The 26,565-nt window shown below is 38.4% G+C and overlaps 1 protein-coding gene across 1 annotated transcript in view; it reads right to left on the reverse strand.

Moving 5' to 3' along the window:
* The window catches only part of LOC135324645 (ras-related protein Rab-3C), a 139,691-nt gene that overhangs the window by 54,475 nt on the left and 58,651 nt on the right, over positions 1 to 26,565 (reverse strand). The window contains exon 3 of the mRNA XM_064501299.1: positions 16,292 to 16,410. Coding sequence (XP_064357369.1) covers positions 16,292 to 16,410 — 119 coding nt within the window. The remainder of the gene's footprint in view (positions 1 to 16,291; positions 16,411 to 26,565) is intronic.

Below are 26,565 nucleotides of genomic sequence, written 5' to 3' on the forward strand. Positions count from 1 at the left end.
TTCAGGGAGAAGAGCTGACCATGTGTGCTTACAGGAGGGTGCTGCCCATACACTTGCCCAGGGTGGATCACAGCACTTCTCCAAGCTATCCCAGGCTTTCTTCTCAGATAGTGCAGTTCACTGCCATCTTTTAAGCTGACTCTGCGCTGAAAGCACATTCTAGACCTTAGTGCTCAGGAAATGATTTTGCAGAGAAAGGGCTGCCATTATCAGCTTCAGCTTTGTGCTCTAAATATACTAGATCAATATTAAAACACCCTTCTTTGGTCTTTTGCCACACTGTTCTCAAGATAACCTTTGCTGTCAGAAAAGTGAGCTTCAGCTGTTTTTTATAAAAAATCAGACTGAAATGGAGGTGAGCTGTTTCAGAGACTTTCTATCAATGTGTGGCAACCAGCAGGCCCTGACAGTCCCTAAGTGAAAACAACAATTCAAAGATTTGTTCACATTTTTTTTTTTTAAATCTCCTACTACTTTATGTGGTGTTTTCAGTCTGCAGCTTTCTCCTTACCCATAGCAAAGGTCTTTGCTCTCTTCCTCTTTCACCCCTTCCCATGAAGCCTTTGGCTGGACAAACGAAGAGTGGATAACCCCATTTTTGGAGGAAGAGTCTCAAGAAGATGCTGGTGCTCTGGATCCAGTAGGTAAATGAAGAACACCAGGGAAAATGAAGATGTCAATAGGCTGGAGGGTATGTAAGAAAGCTCAGACACACAGAGTTGAAATGATTTTTAAGAGCTGCAGTGGAGATGAGGGAGAGAAATCAGCGTGAGAGGATCTAGGGATTAATAAAGATCAATGACAGAAATACTAAATAAAGACAAGCTTCCAGCAGCATGTCCCCAGTGTTTTTAATGTGTGAGCCCTCCTGCTCTATCACACTCAGTCTGAGAACAAGGATGATCCTTGCTGCCTTGTTCCCCCAGCTCTCACTCGGTTCCCTCCTGTTAGTGGCATTTTCCAATTCCAGTGGCTCCCAGAGAAACTCCTCTCAGCCCTGTAGCACCACGCTGCGAGGGCTGTGCTCCGCAGCAAGAGTTGCCGTCCATCGGTACTGCAGAAGTTGACTTGAGGAAAGCTCTGAAGGAGGCCTGCTCACCTTCCAGCCTTTCTCTACTAGAAACGTATCCACTTTCCAGCATAACTATCACTCTTGACAAACACCTTCGCTTCTCCTTGTCTGACTCTCACTTGGAGAATCATTCTCTTTTTTCAGCTTCCGCATTTAAAAGCCTCCCCTCTGTCCATTCAGGATATTGCCATCCTCTTTAAAAAGGAAATGGAGTGTCAAATCATTTTCTGTCTCTTTCTGCACTCCCTGCTTGCTACATGGGATAGTACTGTCAGTCTCTTTGGGAGAGCTGCAGTATTGTCACCCCTCTTACACAGCTCCCTTCCAGCTTCTGAGATATTTTAAATTCTGCTGAAGGGTCAGCTCTTGCAAGCACTATCAGTTCTGACTGCATTTTTCTGCATGACTTCATCAGGAGAGAGAAATATTTTGGCTTAGAACTGGAATTAAAACAAGTTAAGACGTAGATCTACTTGCAATTTTGAGATACCAATAAAAGAGCCTGAAACATGACCACATTTCTCGAAAATATGAGCCCTGGAAAGTCTCTCCTGTGGAATGCAAAAATAAGATATCTAAATAACTATTCAGTTTTGAAAATTTTCATTAAATGTAAGGAAAAGATTAGTTTTTGCTTTCTTAGTAAGACACTGGATCCAGAAGATCCACATGACTGTTTTACTGTGCTAGACGGTAAGAAAAGCCCTTTAAAAACCTCAAATAAACCAGACATCCCCCATTAGCAGTAGTATCTGTGCTTTTATTTATATATCTAAGCTTTGACTGCAGTAACTAGCCTGGAGAAGAGTCTCCATGGAGACCAAAAAGTCATTTTAAACACCCATGACTTTTTCAGAATATAGATCTCTCTTAACTGATATTGCATGTTCTTCAAACTAGAAGCAACATTTCCTTATCATTTTTGGGTACTTTTACATTTTCTTTAATCTACTGACATAAATACACAAAAAGGTATACATATATTGACAATAAAACTCTGAAGGTTATGCAAAATGAGTAGGCACTTGTAGTTAAGACCAGCTACCAGTATTGATTTTCCTTGATCTACAAAGGAAATGTCTTTAAATCTAACTGCTGTGTAAACTGTTGAACATTTATGGTTTAAAAGCTCAGAAAAAAATGTAGATTATAAAAGCTGTACGAAATAAAGAAAGAGTCTAAGATAGCTCATTTTGATTTCTGCATCTAAAAATATACTAGAAAAGAGATATTCATGATGTCTCTCAACTTTTCTGCAGCTTAAATATATGAAATTTTAATCTATATCTGATTTTTTTTTAAATTACAGGCACAGGGGTTTTTGTGGGTGAATTGTCAGTGGGTCTTAATGATATGTTCCCTGATTCTCTCCTAGAAGCCAAAAGTGAAGGGAAAGATATTAAATATTACATCAAAGGAAGTTTTGCATCCCCATCCTTTCTGTCTGGTTCATGTCTTGTTCTCTCCTTTTCTCCCAGAGGCTGTAACACTCAATTTCCATTATCTAGTTTTTTTTAACAAGGGAACTGTAATATGCAGGTTCCTCTCAAAGACTAGCAGCTGAAACTGCTAGAGAGCCCTAGTCTCTCTTGAGATGCGTTTTGAAACAGTTCAGTGTAGGAATTATTTGTTTTTGCTTTATTTTTGTTTCCTTTAGTGCACTTTGCCTCTGCTAATACATACATATAGCGAAGTGTGAATTTCATGTGTTTAATTAATATGGATTTCCTACAGAGTTTTGCTCTCTAGGAGCAAGAGCAAAAACAATCATCTTGCATGACAGATGCTACTTGTGCTGTTTAGTGTACATTTGAAAGGCATAGTTTAAAATGTAGACATGGAAAAATATCATGCAGACTGTCTCTTCATTGAACTGGACCTGAAATCAGTTTTGTCAGTGTTATGGTTTTCCAAGGGAGCCATTCTGTATCAATTGTCTTTTAATTGATATAACACTTTCTTTTCACTTGCTGTGAACAAAGCACTGTAAATAGAGATTTATAGTGCGCATGACAGTAGGTAATTCAAGATAATATACATTGATTTATTTCCCCCCTTGGAGTATCTTGTTCCTATGATGTGAACTCATGGCAGGGAGTGGCTGCTTGCAAGCAGAGTGGAGGAAAGGGTATGAAAGTCTTCCCTGCTGTGAACACTGGGCAGCAAAAGCTCTCCTCTTGATTTCATGTGTGAATTTTGTTTTAGTTGCATTTTTGAAAATCCCAAAGGAAGCAAGAAGAGGGAAGGATGGAGTGAGGGCCCTATGTCCCAGGTAGAGTCTGAGCTGAAATGTAGCAGTGTCTATTTCTGTAGGTTTTCCTGGGCGTTTCCAGGAGTTATGGACAGACACAGAGCCTTTTAATACCCTCTCCATATCTTCACTGAAACAATAGTTTACCAGTTGCTGCTGAAGGACTAATGTATAGATGAAATACTTTTTGTCACTTATAATCACTGAGCTGTCACTGTCCAACCCCATCTGCCCATTACTTAAAAGGAACATACCTAAAAGGTTGAGGCTATGTATGCTGTGTTTTGTCATCCTATCTATCTATCACCCTACCCTGACTTTGCAGGAAGAATAGATACTTAAACTCAATACCTCATGAACTAAGCATTGCACAGTGACATTAAAAGCAGGCTGGAGCATATTAGCTTAGGTATTGGAAACAGTGTTAGTCCAGAGTCCTGCAGGGGCATCTTAGCTAGCTTGCATATTTCTGAGCAGCACTACATTGTATGTGAAAGGCTGCATCATTTTCAGCCACTAAACCAGTTCCCAGTTGCTGAGTGGCCAGCACTGGGGAGGACACAAGCAGTAGGACATAGTACCTCCTCCAGGCCCTCTGGGGAGTTTTACAGGAGAGTTCAAGAAGCTCGTGAGCTCCAAGGCTCTGTTTTCACTGCCAGTTCTGCAAAGGCATAACATGATGCTTGGAGAAATTACGTGCTATTGAAGAATGTTTTTGTCTAAAGCCCAGTTCATAAGCATAACAAACCTTGGCCTAAAACAGAAGACAGGCTTTTGTGTCCTGCCCACTCTCTAGAAAGAGAAGGGCTTTAATGTCACTCATATTCTGGGGAAGAGGAGTGAGCTGTGGATAGAAGTATATCCTCTGTAACTAAGATTAACAAGGTATTTTCCCTTCTTTTTCCTTATTTTATATTCATTAACTTTATATTCAGGAACTTAGAAATTCAGAGACTTTTATTTGTCTTTAACATGCTTATGATAAAAATAGATTTCCTAATGGAAGCTCCTTCTTGAGGCTGGAGTTTTGGATTTTTTGTGACCATCAGAGCTATGCAGTGATGCTTTGATGGCTTGTACAAATCACAACCTATTCAGAAAATATCTGCATCCTGAGCTTTCTTAGAAGCTGAAATACACAGTTCTTCAAGTATCATGTAATCTGGAAGCAGCTAGAATCTACCACCATAATAGTTTTAAGACTTAAGTCACTGTTCATGATTCCCTTGAAGCTGAAATTTTTAAAAGTCTTAATTTGCTACATGTTACTGTTCATGCCATGAGGTTCTTTGTGTGGATTTGGCAGTAGTGCAGACACAAAATGGGACTGATGACACTAGATACTTCTTAAAACTAAAAACATTCATTATTAAACATTTTCTGTGAATGCTTTAGTTCAATGTTCAGATTCTTGCAATGTTGTAATGAGAAGCATTCTGGAGGCTGCTTCATTTGTAGGCCAGACCTGAATAACATTAAACTGCGCTTTGAAAATAACCACAACTATTGGGTTACATTGCTACATTACCTTACAGTTTCCATCTGAATTTAGCTACAGTGATAGCTCTTGCCCTTGGCCAGAAGACCGAATTGCAACAAAATGTATCACCCACACACTGCCTGTGTCTCACACAACTGGCACTCTTTTAAAACTGCCAGTACCTGACACTTTAAACAATCTGTGCTGAAATCAGAAGCAGAGGAAAGTAGGAATCAAAAGCAGAGAAGTTAGCAGGAGAAAGGAAGCAACCTGAAGGAGATCGGAGGTGAGAAAGCTGATGGGGAGAGGTACTCTGTCAAATTTCCCTCATACTGCCCAAATGGCTATACACTGCTTTGCTGTCGATTCATACTTTCTTGACTTTGTTGGGTTTTTAAAGAGATAATCTCCAGGTTACATGAATGAAAGTGCAGCATTTAGTGCTACTGATACATAACCCAGTCCACAGAGGATAACTGCAAATCTGAAATGCCCAATTGCAAAGGCTTTTTCAGCGAATCTCCAGGTTTGATTTTGGTATCTTCATAAGTCATGTGAGACCATAATATTCCTCTAAAGTTAAGAATAACAGAATTAGAGTATGGAAAAAAGTAAGTTTTCTGCAACCTGAGCTGGCCGTGGGAACTGTTACTGATAAGACTCCTATGTTGTTTGCTGGGGCAGCGTTTTCATTTGGGAATGCTGAGCAACAGTGTTACTTTGTCAACATGCACAGTTACAGGGAGATAAAAAGAGTATATTAGTTACTGTTCAGCCAATAAAAACTACCTCATTGCCACAAAACATTATGACATTTATTACCAACAAAAATAAATATTGTGACTGGATGATAAAATGCCAGTTTTTATTTCTTTTGCCACTGGCTGTGACTGTCTATACACGAAAGAGGCAGACTAGACTGTCTGAATTTTGAATCAATATTTCATATACTTTATTTAGCATATGATTGTATTACCTTGCTTAATTTTGTTTATCCTCCTAATAAACTCAGGCAGCTCACCATTAGCCTCTCAGAGGCATTTTCCATGTAAATTTTTTGGAAAAAAAAGAAAGCATATCATTTAGTCTAAAAAACACAGGCAAAACTGCAAATCTCATTAAGAGTATCATAGCACAGTTTAATTAATGAATATCAATCTAGCGTGGCAGCATTTAGATGTTAATCCGATTCTCTGGTTTGCTTTCATCTGCCCCAGTGTAACTCTGTGACTACAGCTGAAGAAGAACAGGATGTGGTACAGAATGGAAGAGCCTTCATCTTTATTTAATAACAGTTCTCCAACTAATTGAATATCTATATTGCCTCATCAGCAATGCAATGAAAATACACAGTGGAAATTCTAGCTCAACAAAGAAAGTTTATTCCCAGAATGTCACATCTGCAGTATTATTATTAATTATTGACGTTCAGTTCACTTACCAGCTGAGAGATAGCAGGCTACAAAATAGGTGTGTTGTGCTGCTTGCTGTGTGATCATAAAGAGCAATGGGCAGAAACTCATGAACTAGAGGAAAATTCTGCTGCATATGCTCTTGGGAATTAAAACTTAAGTATAGGGATAGTTATATCTCAAGCCAGACCTCTCTTTTTGTCAGATAGTACTCAATTGTGATTTGCTATTTTGTCATGTTTTTCCAAAGAAAAGATTTTGGTGGTTTCATATCAGAGAGGACTGCCAAGTTTTTCTGCTTGAGAAAAAAGGGACTAGGAAAGGAGCAATGCAGCCTTCGTTACTACTACCCAGGTCTAACAAGGAGAAAAGAAATTAATCTCAAAACTGCAGCCCTTATCTGAAGGGATGGGGGCAGTAGAAGAGGTGCAGCCACACTCATGACATAGTTACAGATCTGTAGAGGCTACAGCCCATTATCCCCCCTATCTGTCCTGCTAGCCCTCCAGTGAATCATGTCCAGCTGTGGCCAGTAGCAGCCCTAATGAACTGTTTAGCTAACTGTTAACTGTGTTAGCTAAAACTGAAAAACTTGCTAGCCACTCATTTAAGGCACTCACAGGGCCAGTTAGGTGCAGTGGCATTCAAGACTGACTTAGGTTTTCTGGTGAATTCTTGGGGCATATCACTGAGGTTATCCCCACTGTGGAGCTCCACTCAGTCACCTGCGGCTGAGCAGGATCTGGGTGAACCACTGCTACCAACACCTTCATGACTATGCTCAGAGTTGGGGGAAAAGGAAGATGTGGAGCAGCCTGAGAGAATTTGGTCTAGGCAGCACTAGCTTCCCCTTCTTAGACTCCCTGCTGACATCATTAATACGGCTTGATGCAGCATGGCAGAGCTGAACAAACACACTGGTACCAGGGAGCATGGCACCCTGGTACCAAAGAAGAAGATGGCACATCTGCAGTGAAGGTGACACAGGTGGATGTTGGACCTTCTGCAGAAGCACTTAATTCCACAGCAATATGGATGAAGGGAGCAAGTGTGGAAGGGCAAATAAGACCAAGAACCAAGTATGGATAATTTCAAACCCCAAAGTGTGTTTTCTCTGTGATTTAAAAACCTAAAAATAAAAAAGTATGAAAATCTGAATGAAAATTTAACAGCTGTCTTTCCTAATTAACTGCCACAATGCTTGAATCATTTTTTGAGTGTAAACCTATTGAAAACTTTTACTATGATGTCCAAATTTTTAAATCAAAGGTTTACTATTTTCAAGACAAAAACAGTTGGATAAGGATTTGCATAAATTCCCATCTGTAATATGCATATGTAAATCTAGAACTTAGCAGAAGGAAAAAGATAAGAAAATTATCTTCATCAAAGCAACATTGTCCAGGCTACATTGCTGCTTAAGCCTAATATCAGGTATGTTATCAGGAAGAGCCTTTAAAAATACAACAGGCGTGTGTTCTTTTTCATCACTGAGAGTTGTTTTCCAGGCAGAGCTAGAGCCCTGTGTTTGGCAAAGTCAGTGACAGCAGAAGGCAATACATTACTTTTTGGCACATCAGAAGTTTCAAGCAACAAAGAGTATAGTTGATACTGAACATTGCTTGTTTGTCCATCATAAGTGATAAGAATAATCTGTTGAAAATTATAGAAACTTGTAATTAAAAATGGAAAACAATCTATTTGTGACATTTTCCTTTCAACATAACTTTTCTTCCGGGAGAGTCAGTTGCAGTATACGCTGCTCCTCAAACCTCTGGGGATATTCCCCACACTTGACTTTCAAACTTGGGGATACTCGTTTCTTGGATATCATAGAAGAAACATTGTGGCAGACTTTGGAGTGGGTCTGTGAAACTGGCAAGCATGGAAGTGGTTTGAGCTGGTACCAATTTAGCACTTGGGAGCCAAACTAAGGTTGAAGATAGACTTTTGAGGGGAAAGATAACACATTACCCCAGAGAACTAAGTTATCCATATTCAAATTACAACATCAGGTATTCCATCCCCCCAAAATGGGTGAAAAGCTGCTAAGCAAACTGACTTGGAATACAGAATTTTGTTTTAATATTTTAAGGCATATTTGTTCTACCAAGAATTATTTTGTAAAAATGCCTTGATACTATTTGTTGTCAGAGAAAATATTTTGGTTTTGAGGCATATCTAATTTGCCACTGAACTTAATTCTTCTTACAGAAACAAGAAGTGAAAGAGAAGAGTAAAGTGAAGCAAGTATTCACAGATTATGAAGAAGCAAAGAATTTTAGTGTCATTTTGTGCATAACAAAAGTCCATTTTCAATAGTGAACATTACAAGCCAAAATTGGAAGTTTCATGTAATTCCAGCCACTAATACTATTTTAAATTATAAAATACAAATCTTTATATAATACCAATCCCCTTATGTTCAATATCTATTGTGCAAAAAAGACACTTAGACACAAATGAAAAAATATACCAAACTGTGCTTCCTTTGAAATAGTCATCTTTAAATTTCACCCTCTTCTTTTTGCAAGGTATCACTTATGCACTATTAGTGTTTTATTCTTTTGTTTTAATTGGAGAGTGAAATGGAACTATCTACCAATGTGCAATTTATTAGCACTTGCTTGGCTAGAAAACAAAGCTATGTCAGCTAACCAGGGTGTCCGCTTAAATCTTTTTGTCTGTATCAAGCCCAAGTTAATACTTGATATCAGAGTGCTCCACCAGAATATTCTTTCAAACGGCTCTATGGCTGCATTGCTGTGGGGAGGTTGCTGTCGGCTGCAGGGCAGACTTGCAGTTTGCATGTGGATTGCTGGCAGACGTGATGCAGCTCGTGTCCGGACAGAGCCCCACAGGATAGACCTTCACAGGGCACAGACGGGGAACGGGATGCACGGCTTGTGTCAACGCTCTCGGCAGCAGGACCGCACAAATTGTGCTGCATGTCAGGTCATACGTTTCGGCAAAGAGGGATGGAGGTCAAATTTGCTTAGAAGCACTTTCCAGATTCATTTGCTGATATACAACAAATAATAGATTTTTCCTAAATGATAGAACTAAGTTGAATATTGAGAGGTAAAAGAAAAATAGCTTGTCAGTAGATCAAGCATGCACCAAGAATAAATGTTAGACTGAAAACTGAGAGTGAGAAGCGAGAAGAATGTACCCTTTACAACATATGCCCTTTAGAGTGCATGTAACAGTACTGACATTAACTTAATGGGCTTCATTTGCTTTGAGGACTTCTTACATTCCTCTATTAACATGCTAATGTATTTTCCAATTTTATTTTTTCTCTTAATGACAATTCAAAAAGTGCCATCGTGTATCTTATTACAACAGAGGCAGGGCAAGACACAAAAAATCTAGACCGCAGCAGTCTTAGCTTCTTACCTTCTAGTTCAACTAAATGGGAAAGAAAAAGCTAATTGTTTAAAGAAATTGTTTTTTTTTTTCCCAGAATGCTGTCCAGAATGACTACTGGTACTGGCATACTCAATAAATCCAGCTGCCAAATGCCATCTTGCAGTGAATGTTCATATTTTTTGAGTCTTAATTCTAAATATTATCTTGTATTGATAGTAGCATAGTCACTCATCTAAGGTTCTGTTTTAAAACTTTCTCCAGTGATGCCTTGAAGAATTTAATTCAAGACATGTATGCTGCAGAAAAAATCAATTCCTGGCAATTGTTTTAGTAGCTGAACTCATAATATTGCACAGCTCAAAATCTACTCTGGTCTTACATGATGACTACATCTCATTTCTATTGTCTTTGCTGAGACCCAATTCCCAATAACCATCTCCCATGTGTTATGGGCACAGATGAAACAGAATTTAATTCTGTTGGCATTAATTTGAAATTCAGATAGTTTTCATATTCTTCCAGAAATATCATTTAATACTAAATTATACAGCAAGTTCCTATGAAAATACACAAGCAGATGTGCAACACAGGAGAGCTCTAACACCAAAAATCACCTGCTATGTCCTCAGCATCTGTTTCCTTCATTAAATAGGAATCTTATGTATCTTCTGCCAGACGACCCCTTCCCAAAACTGATGACCATGAGCAGACAGATGAGGATCTGTTTAAATGATGCCAGAGAGAAAAAGCAAGAGGAAAGAAAAAAACAGAAACATTTTCCATAGAAGACCCTCTGAACTTCTTGCCTTAAGAGATGTAGTCATAGTCCTTTATAACAGGGGAATTAAAATCATCCATCTCATCAGTTTTAAGAAAAACTTTATTTTTAAAGGGTGTGGGGGAAGAGAGTTTTTCCCAGGATGCTGTGCTCACCACTCCCTTAGACCTCAGACAGAAAGCAGCATGAACCAGTTCTGTACACCTTGACAGACTCACAAGAGCAGAGATCTTCTGACAGCTTTTACAATTCAGAGCCTCTCAGGCTCCTTCAACCTCGTGTGTCTCCCAAGGAGGCATCCCTGAATCTCTGACTTCAGCAACGTGGAATTCTTCAGTTTTGATTTCCTGCACTACCTAGGAAGCCCTCCACAATAGTGCTTTCAGAAGTTACCTGGTCATCATATAATTATAGAGATATTGCCAGACAAGCACTTGAAGTTAGGACAACATTTTCAGGTACAGAGGAGCAACTTACAACTGAGTGAAAAACACTTTACACAGTGTGCTCTTTGCCCCTGTCTAGCTTCTGGACCTTGCAAAGTTTCAAGTCAAGCCAGCTGGATTTCAACCTAGAACATAAAACCTGAGCCTTTTAGATCACGATTTTCATTCCTACTGTTTCTGACCCAGCTGGGGACACTGCATTAAAAATACCATGGGTATAAAAAACTCTCCCTCCTCCAAACCAATCAATAGAAGTCTAGAAAAGTTGTATTTATAAAAACAGCTTTAATTTCAACTCAGGGACAGTTATTTTCCTGGAATCTCTATAGAAGTAAGTATACTGATCTGAGAGCATTTGCAAAGACAGCATAAAGTCTTCACCTTCTCCTCTCAGTCATAAGGATCCACTTCCATAAAGCTAACACTTTATGTGGCCTGAACTGTTATGAGGAAGGGAAGCATAAACCCCCCTACTGAAACATAATGATGAAAAAAGTCTAAAAAATGTACATGCTATAGGTGACAGCATAAAAAAAGGAACGAATGCAACCACTGTGACATTATAACTGAGCTCATAAAACAAATGTGCATTGAAGTGGCACTCTCAACATTCACTGATTTCCGATTCAGATTTAACAAGAAGGAATGTATTAAAGGAAGTCAAATTCCACTTGACTAATTACTTGAAACCTGTGGATGCTGTCTAAAGAATTCAGCTAAATGCCATGATTTGGTTATTCCGTGTTTCTAATTCAGGCTCTAGTCCTCAGCCAGGCAGGACTAGATGCCCACCAGCAGATTCCTATTCATAGGAAATAAATCCATTCCTAAAAATCTGCATCTTTTTAGGGCAGCATGACTACTATGCCCCAAAGCCCTGCAAGTTTCACACCTTGCACTTGCCTGGTTAGCTGCACTTCTGAAGGGAATAACCTCCTGGAAAAGGCAGCTTCAAAATCTGGGCAGAGGTCCATTGGATCTGCTGAGTCAAAGCATGTTTGCTTTGCTGTTTCCGCTAGCAGCCAGTTTTCAGCACACACCCACTCTTACTGAATAAAAACAGAAACTGTTAGTCCCTGAGAATTTCTGAAAATCTGTAACTATAAAGGAGAACATTGTTCAGTGCTGCAACTGCTGCCACTGGTATTTTCTTTAAAGGAAACACATTCTGAGACTGACTTAGCACTGCTTCCTAGCCTGCCGTACTGGCTTGTTCAGGCTGTCTGGGAAAAGGGACGTGAACACAGGTCGCACACCTAACCAGCTGCCGGGGGCACAAGTCGAAGCCCAATGAAAGAAGATAACTTCTCCCTCTGCCTGAGTCATATGAGTACTCTTAATCGTGATCCTTCCTATCTGAGAAAGACAAGTTCTCTTTCTGCATTTTGTCAAGCCTCTATAATTAGTTTGATATTTCAGTATTGTAAATAATACGCTCCAACTCTTTTCCATCATGAAAAAAGGCTATGCAGGCACTGAGTGTTTCTTCCACACTGGGGAATGAACTACTCTGAATATTTCACAGAGAAATAAAGTACCAAAAAAACTGTTAGCTACATAATTCAGATTCAAAATGCTTCTGAAATCTAGAGCAGGAAAATGCTTTGCCTCAGTTACTTTACTGTTTTCATTTCATTTTAGCACTCTCTAAAGAACTGAAAATATATACCTAAAAATACAGTCTGATTAGAGAAGAATACTAGCAGAATACTAGCAGTGATACAAATAGGTCACTGATTCTTCTTCAGAAGAACTAATTAGAAGATTAGTAATACTCCCTAAAATTAACACACAGAAATAAACTGGTTTCCATGTTCTTGGAAAAATACACTTCAATCATTTTATCAATGTTTTTAATGAAGATGTAGCACAACAGCTGATAAAGTCTATATATGATGCAAAAAAAGTCCAAATGGTAAAAATTATTAAGGATCAGTCAATTATATAGGACAACCTGAATTGGCTGGCAAACTGGGCTCATTTAACCAGTATCTGTTTTAAAACATGTAAAAGTATATAGGGAACATAGCTACACAGAGAACACAGGTAAGGTAAGGGATTGTACCCTGGAAGTCAGCAATTCTGAAATGCCTGAGCAACTATAGTACGCAAGCTCGGGCATTGTATTCTTTGCATGATCTTCTGGAAAAGACTGAAGGCAATAAATCAGTGGGTGTACATAATACATAAGAATTATTAGAAGGTAGTAACTCAAGATCTCTCATACAAAATGTTTCTGAATCTCAAAAAAAAGATCTCTACTTAGGTTACAACTTTTGTTGTTACTGTTGTTTATAATCTTCAAGGACCTCCCTTTACTTAGGGAAGAAGATGCGATATGAATGTTTCTTGAAGTGTCTGTTGTCTAGCTGAAATTTATTGCACCTCCAAGTCATTTAGCCAAACTCAGACCAAACACTTTCCCAGTCTTACAGTGTGGTGAATAGATGCGTGGCTACTATACTGTTTCATATACTGGTAGTAATAGCTTTAAATAAAATTACAAATACTGATTTTTTGTATGCAAAATGTCAATAGTCACATTAGATATAGCATCTCTCACAGCTGAGTAGACATGCTGACCTAAGCACTGCATATTGGAAGCACTGCATTTGGAAATAAGACTATCCATCTGTTGTTGTAAAGGAGAAATTTCAACCAGACTTCAAATGAAAAAGTGCCTTTCAGTATGGGTACACAGCAGCTTTGAGCAAATTGCTTTTAAAGAATCATCCCAACACACATTTTGAACTGAAGTCCCTTATCCAAATCTAAAAGGCACTTGTAGATTCATTACCCTGACTGTAGTGCCATTCCTAAATCAAGCCTTGAGGCTGATGAGATCTGAGTGTGAATTTGGCCAATTGTGCACATGAACGCAATGGCACTACTGCCTTCAGAGGCAATTTATCAGAAGGAAAAGCATGTCAAGATGGAAAGGCTTAAAAGCTCTCACTGCCCCCCTCCCCCTCTTGCATATCTTTCACAAACACATAGACAGACATGCACACAGACACACTTGACTTCTGCAGCATTGGTAATTGGGAGTTTTCTTTAACTTCCCTCAGATTCAGAAGCAAGCTGTAGTTCTGTGATTGCTACCAAAACTGGAGCATGGGCTAATTAAAATCAATTATCAGCTGTGAGATGGGAGGAATAAAACAGAGATGAAGAACAGCAGGGCAGCAACTGGCTTCATGAAAATAAAAATAAAAGTAAATTAAAATCCCTGTCTCTTGCAAAGTGAGGCACTCTGCCTATCTGTCACCCCTTTCATCATGCAGATCACTGATCAGTAGCTCTACGTAATCCCCCATGCCCACCAAATATCTACAGTAGCTGCCAACTATTTGTACAGCTACTAGTGAAAAATGATGGAAAATCATATTTCACAAACCTATTTAAAAATTCCATAGCTTTTAAATATTTTCCTGTTTCATTTTACAGTGGGTTTTTTTGTTATTAGTATGAAGCCTAGTTATTTTTCATCAGCGAGAAAGAGTGCCAGCCACACTGGATCCAGGAAGCTGGAAAGCAAACAAGTGAGGAAATTAATAATAAGCACTTGTATTTACACTTGCTATAAAGAAACCTTTGTATCAGGGGAAGCTGAATAATTCATGGTATGCTATACAGTTTGCCCGGGAGTGAGGTAAAGAGGTTCTGGCTGTCCTTAGACAGCCACTATTCCCCATTTAACCCAGTGCTTGAATGGAATCAGCCCATGGACAAAGGACAGCAGAGCCAAAGCAAGAGAGAGCTTCAGCTGGCAGGGCCTGGAAGCAGTGGTGCTGCAGACACCATCGCTGGGTCAGCTGGGAGGCTGGGTGTGCTGCCTGAATCCCTGGTTATGCTAAACTTTCACACCACAGCATCCATGAATAACATTTTCCACTACCTCCTGCTAGGTAGGAGATTCTGACTAATGCTGTTGAACAGAGCTGTGCTCTCAACTATTTAACAGCGACCCCTCAGCATGTTACCTCCTGCTTGTGTAAAACGGGCAGAATATCTCCTTGGTATAACAAGTTACAGTGAGAAAACCTGTCTTCCACTTTCTGTACTAAGCAGAGACTCCTCTCAGATAAATTCAGTTGTCCAAAAGCTAGATGTCGGGTCTACACTAGTCATTTAAGCTTATTGATTCTTTGGTAAATGGAAAAACATGAATGCTGTATAAGAGCAATTCAGTGCAGAGTCATACAAGTATCTCAGATAGGTGCGGAGGAGACACTCCGGAGTTGTCCCTTTCCATTGATCGAGCATGAATGAGTACATCCCTCCTGTTTAGGCAGGCAATGCTAGGCAGCCCAGGTTCCAGCCTATTTCTTCTATAACAGAATCAAATTCATGTTCCCAATTCTTATTTTCAGGAGTGCTGAGTGACCCAGGCTCAGCACATCTAGATCAAAAAACCCTCCAGATGAAGAGAAGGAAGCTGCTCCAAGGGTTCAGTGAAACGCCTACTGTAACAATGAGTAGAGGAGTGTGAAAGAAAGAGAGATTTTTCTTGAGGAGTCTGAGTTCAGGCACTCTTTACCAACTCTTTAGAAACAAAAAACAAAACTATCACAACATTACTGCCTTTTACTTCAAGCATAAAACATGTTTCTGACCTTGCCTGCCCTGGAAAAAGCACACATTCCCGTATAACTTGAAATGAAAAAAACACCCCCTAAAACACCAACCTCCAAACACAATCCTCTTTCAAACACAGTTCTCCCATGGGAACAGAATGCAAGAGAGCATGTGGCACACACAAGACAAATGCTATTCACATCACTCCGTGCACTGCTAGGAAAGCATCAGATATTAACATAACTTATGAAAGGAAAAATGAGACCACTGAGATTAACTCTAGTTTTCCTTTTGGGCCAGCTTTATTTAAAAAAGCCTTGAGCTATTTGGGTGCTGACTCACCCAGGCCTGATTTAAATGACGCACTTATGCAGATATCTTGACAGTCACAAAATGTATCCTAACATAACTACCAGCAATTTTAGGTTCTGCTACTATGACGAAGTCTACTCATCATCTTTACACTTGAGGCACAAGACTGAGACAATAACGCCTAGCCAGCTAAGATTAAAAGCAACATGATGAAAAATTAAATCAAAAGGAATTCCCCACAAAAGGTAACCCATTTTTTCCATGAACTTTCAAACTATGGAAAACCCTTCTGTTATCTTTGTAGTTATTCTCCATATTAGGACATTCCTGGATTTGTGGTATAAACAAGCCACCCTTATTGATGGAAACCATGGAAAACACAGTGGTTGAGACGAATTATATGCAACACATTTTAAAGTATTTATTTCCTTTTCTCAGAAGAAAAAACAAATGAAGTAGCATTTGAGCACAGGAATGCTTAGGCGGTCTATTTGGAAATAAGCTTACCAAAATAATTTACACTATCACAGCAGATGAATGATACCGAATATTCTCTACAGTATTTAAAATGAATTCCAAATTTAACTTACCAGTCCTGCACAGCATTGAAGGATTCTTCATTCGTGATGTCATACATTAAAATGAAGCCCATTGCACCCCGGTAATAGGCCGTGGTAATTGTTCTATATCTCTCCTGACCTGCTGTGTCCTGAAACAATAACAAACATTTTTTACATGTTACAAATAAATAAACAAAGAATTTTTCGTAAAAATTTGAAGAAAACTCTGACAGTGGTCATTGTACAACTCTGCAGTCCTAGAGGGAGAGGAAACTGAATAGAAATAGAAAAGAATAACAGGAAAAAGAAGAAATCTGCTTTGGCTCATAATACAAGGGACATGTCAACTGTCATGTGGTGGGAGTAGAGAGAAGCAGAAAGGCATGGTCCCACATCAGGCCATATGATGGGCATCATGCTTTGAGTCATGTTACATGACAACCTGAGAATCTTGTCTCCTATTCCTGCCTTGGACCTTCCCAGTTTGAGAGTGGGAATAGGTAAAATCCCATTCCCAAATTCTGGGCAAAAAGCTGGGACAAAACAGCATCCTTCAGACCTTCACTGTAAGATCAGGACAATTCATGAAGTTCAGGAATGTCCTGACCAAAAAGGTGATGTCTGATTGTCCTGTTCTTGTGACTGTAAACCATTGGTGCTTGTGCCAACTTTGGCACCAGCAGAGACCTGGGATGACAAAATAAAATTGGGATTTGGGCTGCAATGGTCTTTAAAATAAGGATGACACCTGACACCAAAAGAGTTTGCTAGCAGGCCCTTACCTCAAACCAGTTTTCTCCCTCACATTCTCTGTACCTCAGCCTCCTGCCTTTAACTGGGACATGTAAGACTTTCTCCTACTGCCTACTTTATTTATTTCCATTATAAAATCTTCAGGGCAGGGACTCTCTGTTACTACATTAATATACAATGTCTAGCATAAACCACCACTATCTCTAGTAAGTTTGTGAGACACCAGCAATATTTAAATATAGGAAATACATAACTATTTTCAGTTTCAACTTACCTGTTTAACATTTTAAACCATAAACACATTAAGAGACGAAACATAACATCTCAGTGAAATCCCATAACTGTCTAACAGATCATCCATGCAAATTTGATTATAACAGATACTGAAAGTTACTTTCATTATCTCAGAATTTTTTGAGTTGATAACAAATAGCTTACTTTACGATATGGACAAATCTATTTAATATGTCTTCCTAGAGAGAAAAAAAACCCCACTAATAGATAATATATTATTTGGATGGTTTTACCAAATGGTACCTGTGCTACTAATACTGTCTCGTGAATAAGAGAAAATAGATTAAATGAGCCTTCTCCTCTACACATGTTCATCCTGTAAACTAATAAAGTAAAAAAGGAGCTTCTACATACATCAGAAAGCTTTTATAGAATAAGAAACATAAGCAAACCGGTTACCAAAAACAAACAAGTTTTTAGGCAAAACATATGGATTCAGTTCATTTTGGAATGAACAGCTGCTATTGCCTACAGAAGCTATAGCTTCAGCGATCTAAGACTGAAAGCTAATATAGAAGTTAGAGCCTAATGGATCTCACAGGATGTTAGTATATGACTGCATAGGAAAGGCCAGACAGACCTACATTCCTTCTGTCTATACTCTGAGCTGGGTTCAACTATGGTCTGGAGCCTGGATTTACAAAACTTTATGATTGAGCTAACCTGGGCATGTTCTAATGCTCAGAAATCAGTTCTTTCCAAGTAGGTCATACTCTGTAAATAATTGGAAAGTACCATGGAAATGTCAAGTAAAACCATTTATTAGCGGAAGGAATATCATCTGCCATTATTTAAAACCACTTCTTTGTACTTCTTTTATGCAAAAAGTTTTACTCTAACATGCTTTGATGGCTTCATCTCTTTCATTTGCTTTTAGGAAAAAGAGGTGGAAGGGAGAGAAGGAAAATATGGCCTATAGCAAGCACTTACTGTACAGAACAGACATGATTTTCAAACATGTTTTGCCATTATCTGCCCATTTGTCAAATAGAGACATATATGGTTGGAATTATGTTAGTATGATAAGCATGAGCCCATTGCTACTGAAGCAGACATTATTTTGCTGCAGGTGATTTCTGCTGAAGCCTGTCTGCAGATAAGAGTGAAAAGCCCTAGCCGCAAGCCAGTGAGGCTTCCTATCCAAGACACCAATAACTTTCTGTGCAGTGCTTAAGGGAGCTAGTATAGGTTTAGGCATTCTTGATTACAGAGAACAAAAATGAATGTAAAGGAAGAAGAATCAAGATAGAAGTTCTTAAATATTTTTACACAAAGGGAAAGCCTGATGCAGATGAAGATCCAAATACTGACAGACTGGAGATATGAGATGCTCTTCTGGACCTCAGTATTTGGTTTGGGTTAGTCAAAGAAGGAACCAGGTATTTGGGGTTGTTCTTAATGAAGGTTTATAGTATGTGCCTGTATCTAATGTTATGTTAATGTCATGTTAAAAAAAAGATTTTCTAAAGTGGTCTTTTAGCATATGGCATAGATGGATGACCACAAATAAAGTAGATTTTTTTTGTTTCAAATGTCTGTAATCATGTCCCTATTGGTATTATTTTCAATTTACTTGCAGTAATGAAGCAATAAAAATTTTAACAGGTGTAATGTAGAAGTTATGCAGTAGAGGGTTTAAGATTTTTTAAGAAATGAGCCCAAATATCAGTAATGAATTTTGTCAAAATTTTTGCGTTCTATGCATTCATAAGCATCTCCTTTGCATACTGCCTATAATTACACTCATAAACACCTCAAAGAAGGCTTCTTCTGTAGTACTTTTAAGGAATTCAAATATGTTCATTTGTCAGGAGAATTAGCGTATTAGAAACATTAAATGTTTTCATATTAAATACTTTATTTTATTACTATGATTTCATTTATTTGAACCGATAATCCAACAATGCAAGTGGCCTTTTTCTCTGTTTATTAGGTTCTATTCTTATGGCAGAAGTGAGCAGAAAAGAACTAATTTCCATATTTCATCATATTTATATCTGTAAATCACTTTGATTTTTATCGTCAGGTACTGGTTTAGACATGTACTTGAATAAAACGTTTTCCAGTTCAGTTGTGATTACTGGCTGCTGCTGTTTTATCATAGTTCTTTTAGTAAGATCACGGAATTGATCTGATGATCACCTTTTTAGGTTTAAGTTATGAAACATGATGTCTGTATTTTACACTGGGGTCTATTTTTAAGGGAAACTAAATAAAATAAGTCTGAGGAAGAATAAATTTGATCTAATATTCAATGGCAATGTTACCATGGCAGTCTGTTTCCATCTTTGATGGGCAGAAAACAAGATGCATGGATTGTCTAGAGGGGCTATTCATTCATGTAGGCAATGTCTGATAAGGACAACTGACTGGTCATTAAAGAAGTGGAATTGAAAAACATCAGGGAATGAATGACAGTGAGAGAATGCTTTATGAAAAGTTCAATGTAGAAAAGACAAAAAGGGGCATTTTATAAATCTTAAACAAAACAATAGAAGTAATGTATTAGCAGTCATTCTCATGCTCCAGACCCTTACATGTATCATTGCGTATTACAAAAATTCATTGTTTTTTGCCAGAAATTTGATAGCCTAAAGAACCACTAAAGCATTCCCATCACTAACAATCTTGAACAGGGCATGCATATGTGTAGGTAGCAGAAGAAGGATGATAGAGACATAGACTGAGTGCAAAATATTTGTTTGTGCAACAGGGTGCAGATCGCAATCTGGTAAATATTTGTCCAACAGTCCTTCCTCATACACACATTTAGGTTAAGGTTAACTAGATAATTCTAGATTATCTTGCCTGTTCATGTGAGTTACTCTGAAAACTGTGAATCTGACATTACAATAAAGCTTAAAGCAAAGATACATTAGCTATTTTTACAGTAACCACATAAACCAAGTTTTCATCATGTGCCTCTACTTTGAAACCACACTTGAATAATGTTATGGGAAAATGTCTACAGATTCTCATTATACTATAGAACTGTCATATCACTCAAGGCCTCAGTGTATGGGGAACATACCAGTTGCTGACAATAATGCTCCCAGAGAAATGGAGACTTATTATAAAGTAAAAGCCATCTAGGCAGGTAGAAACACTTAGGAATGGTAGGCTACCTGACTCGTAGAAGAACCTGTATTCCACATGAAGTTTGGAGTTTATGGGGTGGAAAATCTTTAAATACAAAACAGAGAAAGCAAAGTACTGACTGTGATCTTCAAAACATCACTATTTAGACTTGCAATGTACATTTAGCTGAGTAAACTAAGCAGAAGTAAATCCCCCTTGCTGCCAAGTCCTATTGAGCTAGACTTCATCTAGAATGTGCTATACTAGCTCATACTCTTAGACTCTACCAACGTTTTTGAGCAACGCATTACATCGGGCCCTTCTTGAACTCATTTGCTGGGTGTGCGTGCTCTCCCTCCCACCCTTGCCTAGCACTGTGCCACAGACATGAACAGTACTTTATGTAAATAACTTCCAAGTGAAGTTGCTCATTATTAATGCAGACAGTTTTGAAGGTGAAAGCAAACAGCATTTGGCAGCAAGAACTTTTAATGAGACTGTCTTTAAGGAATTCAGTCTGCAAAACACAAACTGATTTTGTAGCACACTTCAGTGACTCTGTGCCTCTGCATTTCTCTCCTGTAAGTTAAACATAAGAATGTCATTTTAGGTTCATTTCCCACATGATAAGTTTTACTCATATCACAACACAGCTTGTGTTTTGTGCCAGAAAACTGGCAGCAGTGGAGGAGGATTTCTTGGATGCCGTTTATATCTCTGCTGCACATCCACAACATTGGAAGAGAGGCAAACAGAAAGATAAAATTAGAAATGTGAATTGGTTGAATTGTCACTTTACAGGTTGAAATCTTCTGTTAACTTAAACAGAATTGGCACAGCATTCAAGAACTGCAGCTCCTTTATAAGTTTCATGTTTCTTTCTTGTTGTTGCTGCTCAAAGGTTATTTATATACTCCCTCAAAGAGATAGTATATTTCTTTAATTTCTCCTACTGATAAATAAAAGAACTTGAGGCAGTAAATGAATGAAAATCTAAACCGCCTTTTTGCAGAGCAGCACAAAAGATCATTCCCTGGGGATCTCCAGGATCTAGGGCAAGAAAGGGTAAAAAGAAAAGTATGACAAACAAAAACCAGTAAGTGAACTGTTCAGGGAGGGGCAAGGGACAAGCACTGCAGAAACTCCTCTGAGGCAGGGAGGTGGACAGTGGAAAATGCATCTGAAGCCTTTGCTAGACACCCAAGAAGAACATCTGCAGGTTTATAGTAGGAGCAGCTGAGCAGAACACAAAGAAAGAGGAAAGGGAGGAAAGGTGCCAGGAGCAGAGTGCCTGGGGAACACCATTTATCAACAAGCAGCGCCATCGAGCTATGAGGCAACTCCCAATTGGGTATGAGGCATGTAGAAACACAGATATACAAACATTTATAGCAAGCAATGGAAAACACAGTTCAAAACAGCTTCTTAAATAAAGGTAGGCACAAAAGATATAACAGAGTATATTGCCCACTCATCTCCTACTGGCAGCTCTTTCCAGACTTCTAACAGCTTTGATTTCTCAAGAATTCTGTTCTGTGTATATGTGTGTGTGTGCACGTGTGTGTGTGTGTGCACATGCATGTATGTATGTGTATGCATATGTGTGTGTATTTATCTCTATATATGCTAAAACAGCATTTGGAACTTAAGAATCCAGCTACTCAGCTTGACCATACCCATCTGCTAGAACGGCATACCAATCCTTAGAAGTCATCCCAAAAATCACAACTGACAGTTCATTCATCATACTGGAGTAATGAGAGAGCGTGGCAGGGCCACCTGGAAATAGTAGGGGCCAGGGCTGAAGCGGGAGGCATTACTCCAAAATCAGCTAGCAAAATGGTCCTGGGAGGGCTGTCCTGGCAAGCAGAAGGTGGGCAGAGCTTACCCTACAGGGGCAGTCTGGATCCCAGAAAGTCAAAGCCAGGGTTGTAAAAGTACTTCACTGCCAAATTTGCTTCTTCTCTCTCCATTCATGCAGCTGTTGACTCTGCCTGAAGTTCATTTCCTTTTAAATTTTCCATATTTTTCCTTTCCTTTCTTGAGGATCTCTTCTTCTTTATTTTTAAGACCCACATAAAGCTTTCATTCTCTGTAAACTATCACTTCTTCCTAAAACATGAAGCTTAGGAGAGTCATGGTACCACCACCTCCTTTCCAGCTTGACCTCAGGTGCCATTGATTCTGGACCCAAGTTCTGAGCCCCTCTGACCCCCTCCTAGCATGTCTCTCTCTTCCCCTGCCAGGTGCAGCAGCTTTCTCCCCATCCTATCTTCATTTTGGTTTTGGCCTGTCCTGTTCTGGGGGAGGTTAGGACCAATTCTTCTGGTCCATTTTCCCCACCTTTGAATGCACTTTATAAAACATTTGTCACATCAGTGGGACCTGTAATTCTCCTCAAAAGTAAAACAGATTAATTTGATTAAAGCACCACTTTATATTTTAAACAAGGTTCATGTTAGGTCTTAAGAAGGATTCCTCTTTCCGAAAAGGTTTGGGTTTTACTTCCAAGAGATTTTTTTCTTTTATTTAATGAGAAGTGTTATAGAATGAAACATTAAGTACAGCACCAAGAATAAATAGTGGAAATCATGAATTTATGAAGTATTCTAATTTTCACCTTATGTAATAATGTCAAGTACTTTTTTCTGAGTAAAATTTAAAGGCAAATTAATATTGGAGCCCAGCTTGTAACTGCAGCTAGGGAAAAATCAGTTGAACAGTTTTCTGTTTGTATTGTTATTTTTAATTACTTGTAAGTCAAACAGACTGTACTCATTTCTTCATATTTTTCTGAAAAAATGAGGCAATGGAGAGTCATTCTGAAAAAAACTGCTATCTACAAGAGAAACCAGCAAAGCTATTTTAAGGATCCATATTCTACAGGTAGATATGACCATACAGGAAACAGCACTGAAAAATCATGGGATTTTATGTTAAGTCTTGTCATAGTTTATTTTTAAAGCCCTGGCTCCCAGAGTCCTGTAATTGCACAAGAACATCAACTTTTTTTTTTCCTTTTTTTAATCATTATGGTTAGAGAATAAACTTCTGTCTAGTGCATAATGAAAACAACAGAAGGCATTTAACATGGCCCCAAATTGCTGTATTAAGAATAGGACTTCCATGAAAAATAAAATAATCTTGGGATTAAGTTTGACTTTTGATTTCAGAATGGTCACATCTGGCCTTGGATTCTGGCAAAGTCTGAAAGGACCAGAACAACTTAGGTTTGAGTGAAAGGGATACAAAAAAATGTTTAATCTATAATTACATTTCAAGGAACTGTAATCTTAGAAACTTGACAGTCAAATCCGGTATGAACAATTTTGAAACTCAACAGAAAATCTCCTTTTCCTCCAGAGTGTACTTGGTAACTCTGAGACTAAACAGCGGTAGTCAAACAGTGGGATATGGATAGGTTGCCACAGAGCCAATGCTAATGATGTGAGACTTCAGCCTATCAGGAAAATAAGACGCAGAGCTGTTCCACTAAACAGTCCTTGTCTCACTTGGCTTTGGTGACTGCTAAAGGTATTTGCAACCTGTCAGAGCTTCAAAACTGGTTCTTTCATCCACAAAGCACTTTGTAGCCTAAAAGTAGAAGTCTTCTTGCCCTATGATAGATGTGTATTTTCTCCACAGCCGTACTCAAGTTTTTACATCATTGCCTGAGCTTCCCTCATTTTTAAAGGCATTTGTCTTTCATTTTATCAGAGATGGGGAAAAACACTGGGATAAAATATAAATTTGGAGACTTAAAGTCAAGCTGGCTATTATCACATGAACAGAGAGCATTCTCCAGGTATATCGGAATATCACTGTATCTTCTCTCTCTCTTCACAGTTCTGTACTTTGATTACATACTATAAATTTTTTGGATGAACTACTTCCCTCTGGAACTCATTAGTCATAAAATATGAGCAATAAGCTTTCAGCTTTCTCTCTACCTTGATATTTTGTCCTCTTCTGCAGTTTGAGGACAGCTTTCTCTATTAATATTCATTATTCATATTTAATTAACTTTCCCTTATTATTCAGAATGAGGTGGGCTGCTTGGATGGAGAAATGTTTGACCAGCCATTTTGATAATAGTTCTATGTTAATAGCTCACTACACTGCATGAATTTGCATAATACTGTGTTATCATATTACAGTATTATGTAAATCCTTGTCTACTGATTAGCTAACAGTATCTCTCAGCTACTGAGAGCTATGAGCATAACTCTTTCCTCATGACAAAACCAAACTTGGCATATTTTTGGTTTTGGGGCTTTTTAAGGAGCAGAGTTTTGTAACTCTCCAACTCTAAGGAAAAAGTATGAACTGCTGGTGCAAAGGACCTCTCATGCCATAAACCAGATAGTCTAGCTAGAAACTAGACCTCCTCATCACTGCTTTTCCTTTTGGTAAACCTGTGTGTTTAAATCTACAGTGAAGCTTCTCTCATTTGGAACATGTTATAGGAATCTTCCTATTAAATATTAATAACCTTCCAAAATTTCCCAAGAGTACAAGAAAGTGTTCTTATGCGGAATATCAAGTTTACAAACTATGTTTAAAAGCTCATTAGAATTACTATCAGCTCATGCATAAAAATATTTTAAAATCCAGATGACCTATAAAAAAGAAAAGAGACATTCTGGAACACAAAATAAGCCACATTTTATCTATTTTAAGCAAGAAGCTATGCACGTAATATTTCTGGAATAGTTCAGCTATGGCTCAGGTTCGATCCCATTCAAAACTTTAATGAGGGCAAATATAGGTCACAGCTTAGTGCTTTAGAAAATCTTATTATAAAAGTACTGGAACTACAGTGTGGTCTGTGCTAAAAGAGTTTCCTACCACTTTGCCAACATGACATTGTTTTTATGCTGGCCGGAAGATTCCTTGTGTGATGATCTATAGGTAACTTCTGTGTCCTTTCTCTCTCTATGGCTGTGACAGGATACTGAGACATAAAAAGAACAGCAGCAGTGCCCAAAGAATCATTGTCTTCTGGGGCAGATATTAAAGATACCTGAAGAAATTCTGGTAACACTTTCTACATTGCATTTTAAGCAGGTATTTTAAGGTTTTAAGGCTTAGCTGAAAAAGCAGCTGATGCTGTCTGGAGAACTTAACTAAAGATGTATAAAATGAGCAGATTACCACAGTCTTTTTTCTCCACCGGCCATAGAGCCTCTTTTGCCTTTCATGGAACTATTCCCCTCCTGTGACACAGAACTAGTGACTGTGGTGTTCTCAGGACAGGCTCCATCAGACTCTTCATCTCTTCCACTTTTAACTCCTTTACCTTCCAACAATTTGTCATCACCAGACACTCCCTTAAATATGTTGCTGTGGGATAGGAAGCCCAGCTAAAGTACTGGGACCCATATGAATTTCCATCATCTTAACTTTTCTTGGGTCTGACAGTAGTGATCAGTAATTCAGTTTTGCAAGGATGGATATTATACAGCACATGCTCCATGTCAGTTCTTCTGTTGTGTTCCACATGTTCAGCTGAACCTGTCCAAAATACTTCTGTGTTATAGGGAAAGATGGAGAAAGGACAGGTGGCACAAGACAGATGATACCAGCTGTCTGGTGCTGGAAGATCTTTTGCAACATTGGGCTCCACAGCTGCATCCAGACAGCTTGTGATACAAAGGTGATTCATGAAAGACGATGAATCTGGCTCCATTACTTTTAGGCTTTGAGTGACTTCTTTAGTTCTGTCAGAGCTCTCCTTTAATTAACAGCTCTTATAGGACCCCAGAAAACCTCTTACTTTGTCTGACTTTTAATTATTTTAGTTTATTTGTGGAAAAATTAAGAGGACACCTCCTTTTTTTTAAAAAAAATCCCTTTCTCATCAATAAGCTGGTAGCATTATCTACATCTAGGAAGGATTTATCTATTAATTTTGGGAATCTTTAACTTGTATTGAAGTCACCAAGAAAAAAATGTCTCATCAAAACAAGATAAAATTCTTAGATAAGGCATAAGCACTGCTATAATCTCTTTGCAAAGAAAAAAGGTTAAGAGATGCTAAATATAAACAAGAATATAGCCTACTATATGATCTGGGGTTTTTTTCAGAAAACTATATTATTTATATTAAGTGCCTCAGTCGTCTCTTGCTTGTCTAAGCTAGTAAAGACCTCTGCACTACAGCTGGTGACATCAAAAGG

Source organism: Dromaius novaehollandiae, chromosome Z, assembly GCF_036370855.1.
Source record: "Dromaius novaehollandiae isolate bDroNov1 chromosome Z, bDroNov1.hap1, whole genome shotgun sequence".
NCBI classification, from domain to species: domain Eukaryota; kingdom Metazoa; phylum Chordata; class Aves; order Casuariiformes; family Dromaiidae; genus Dromaius; species Dromaius novaehollandiae.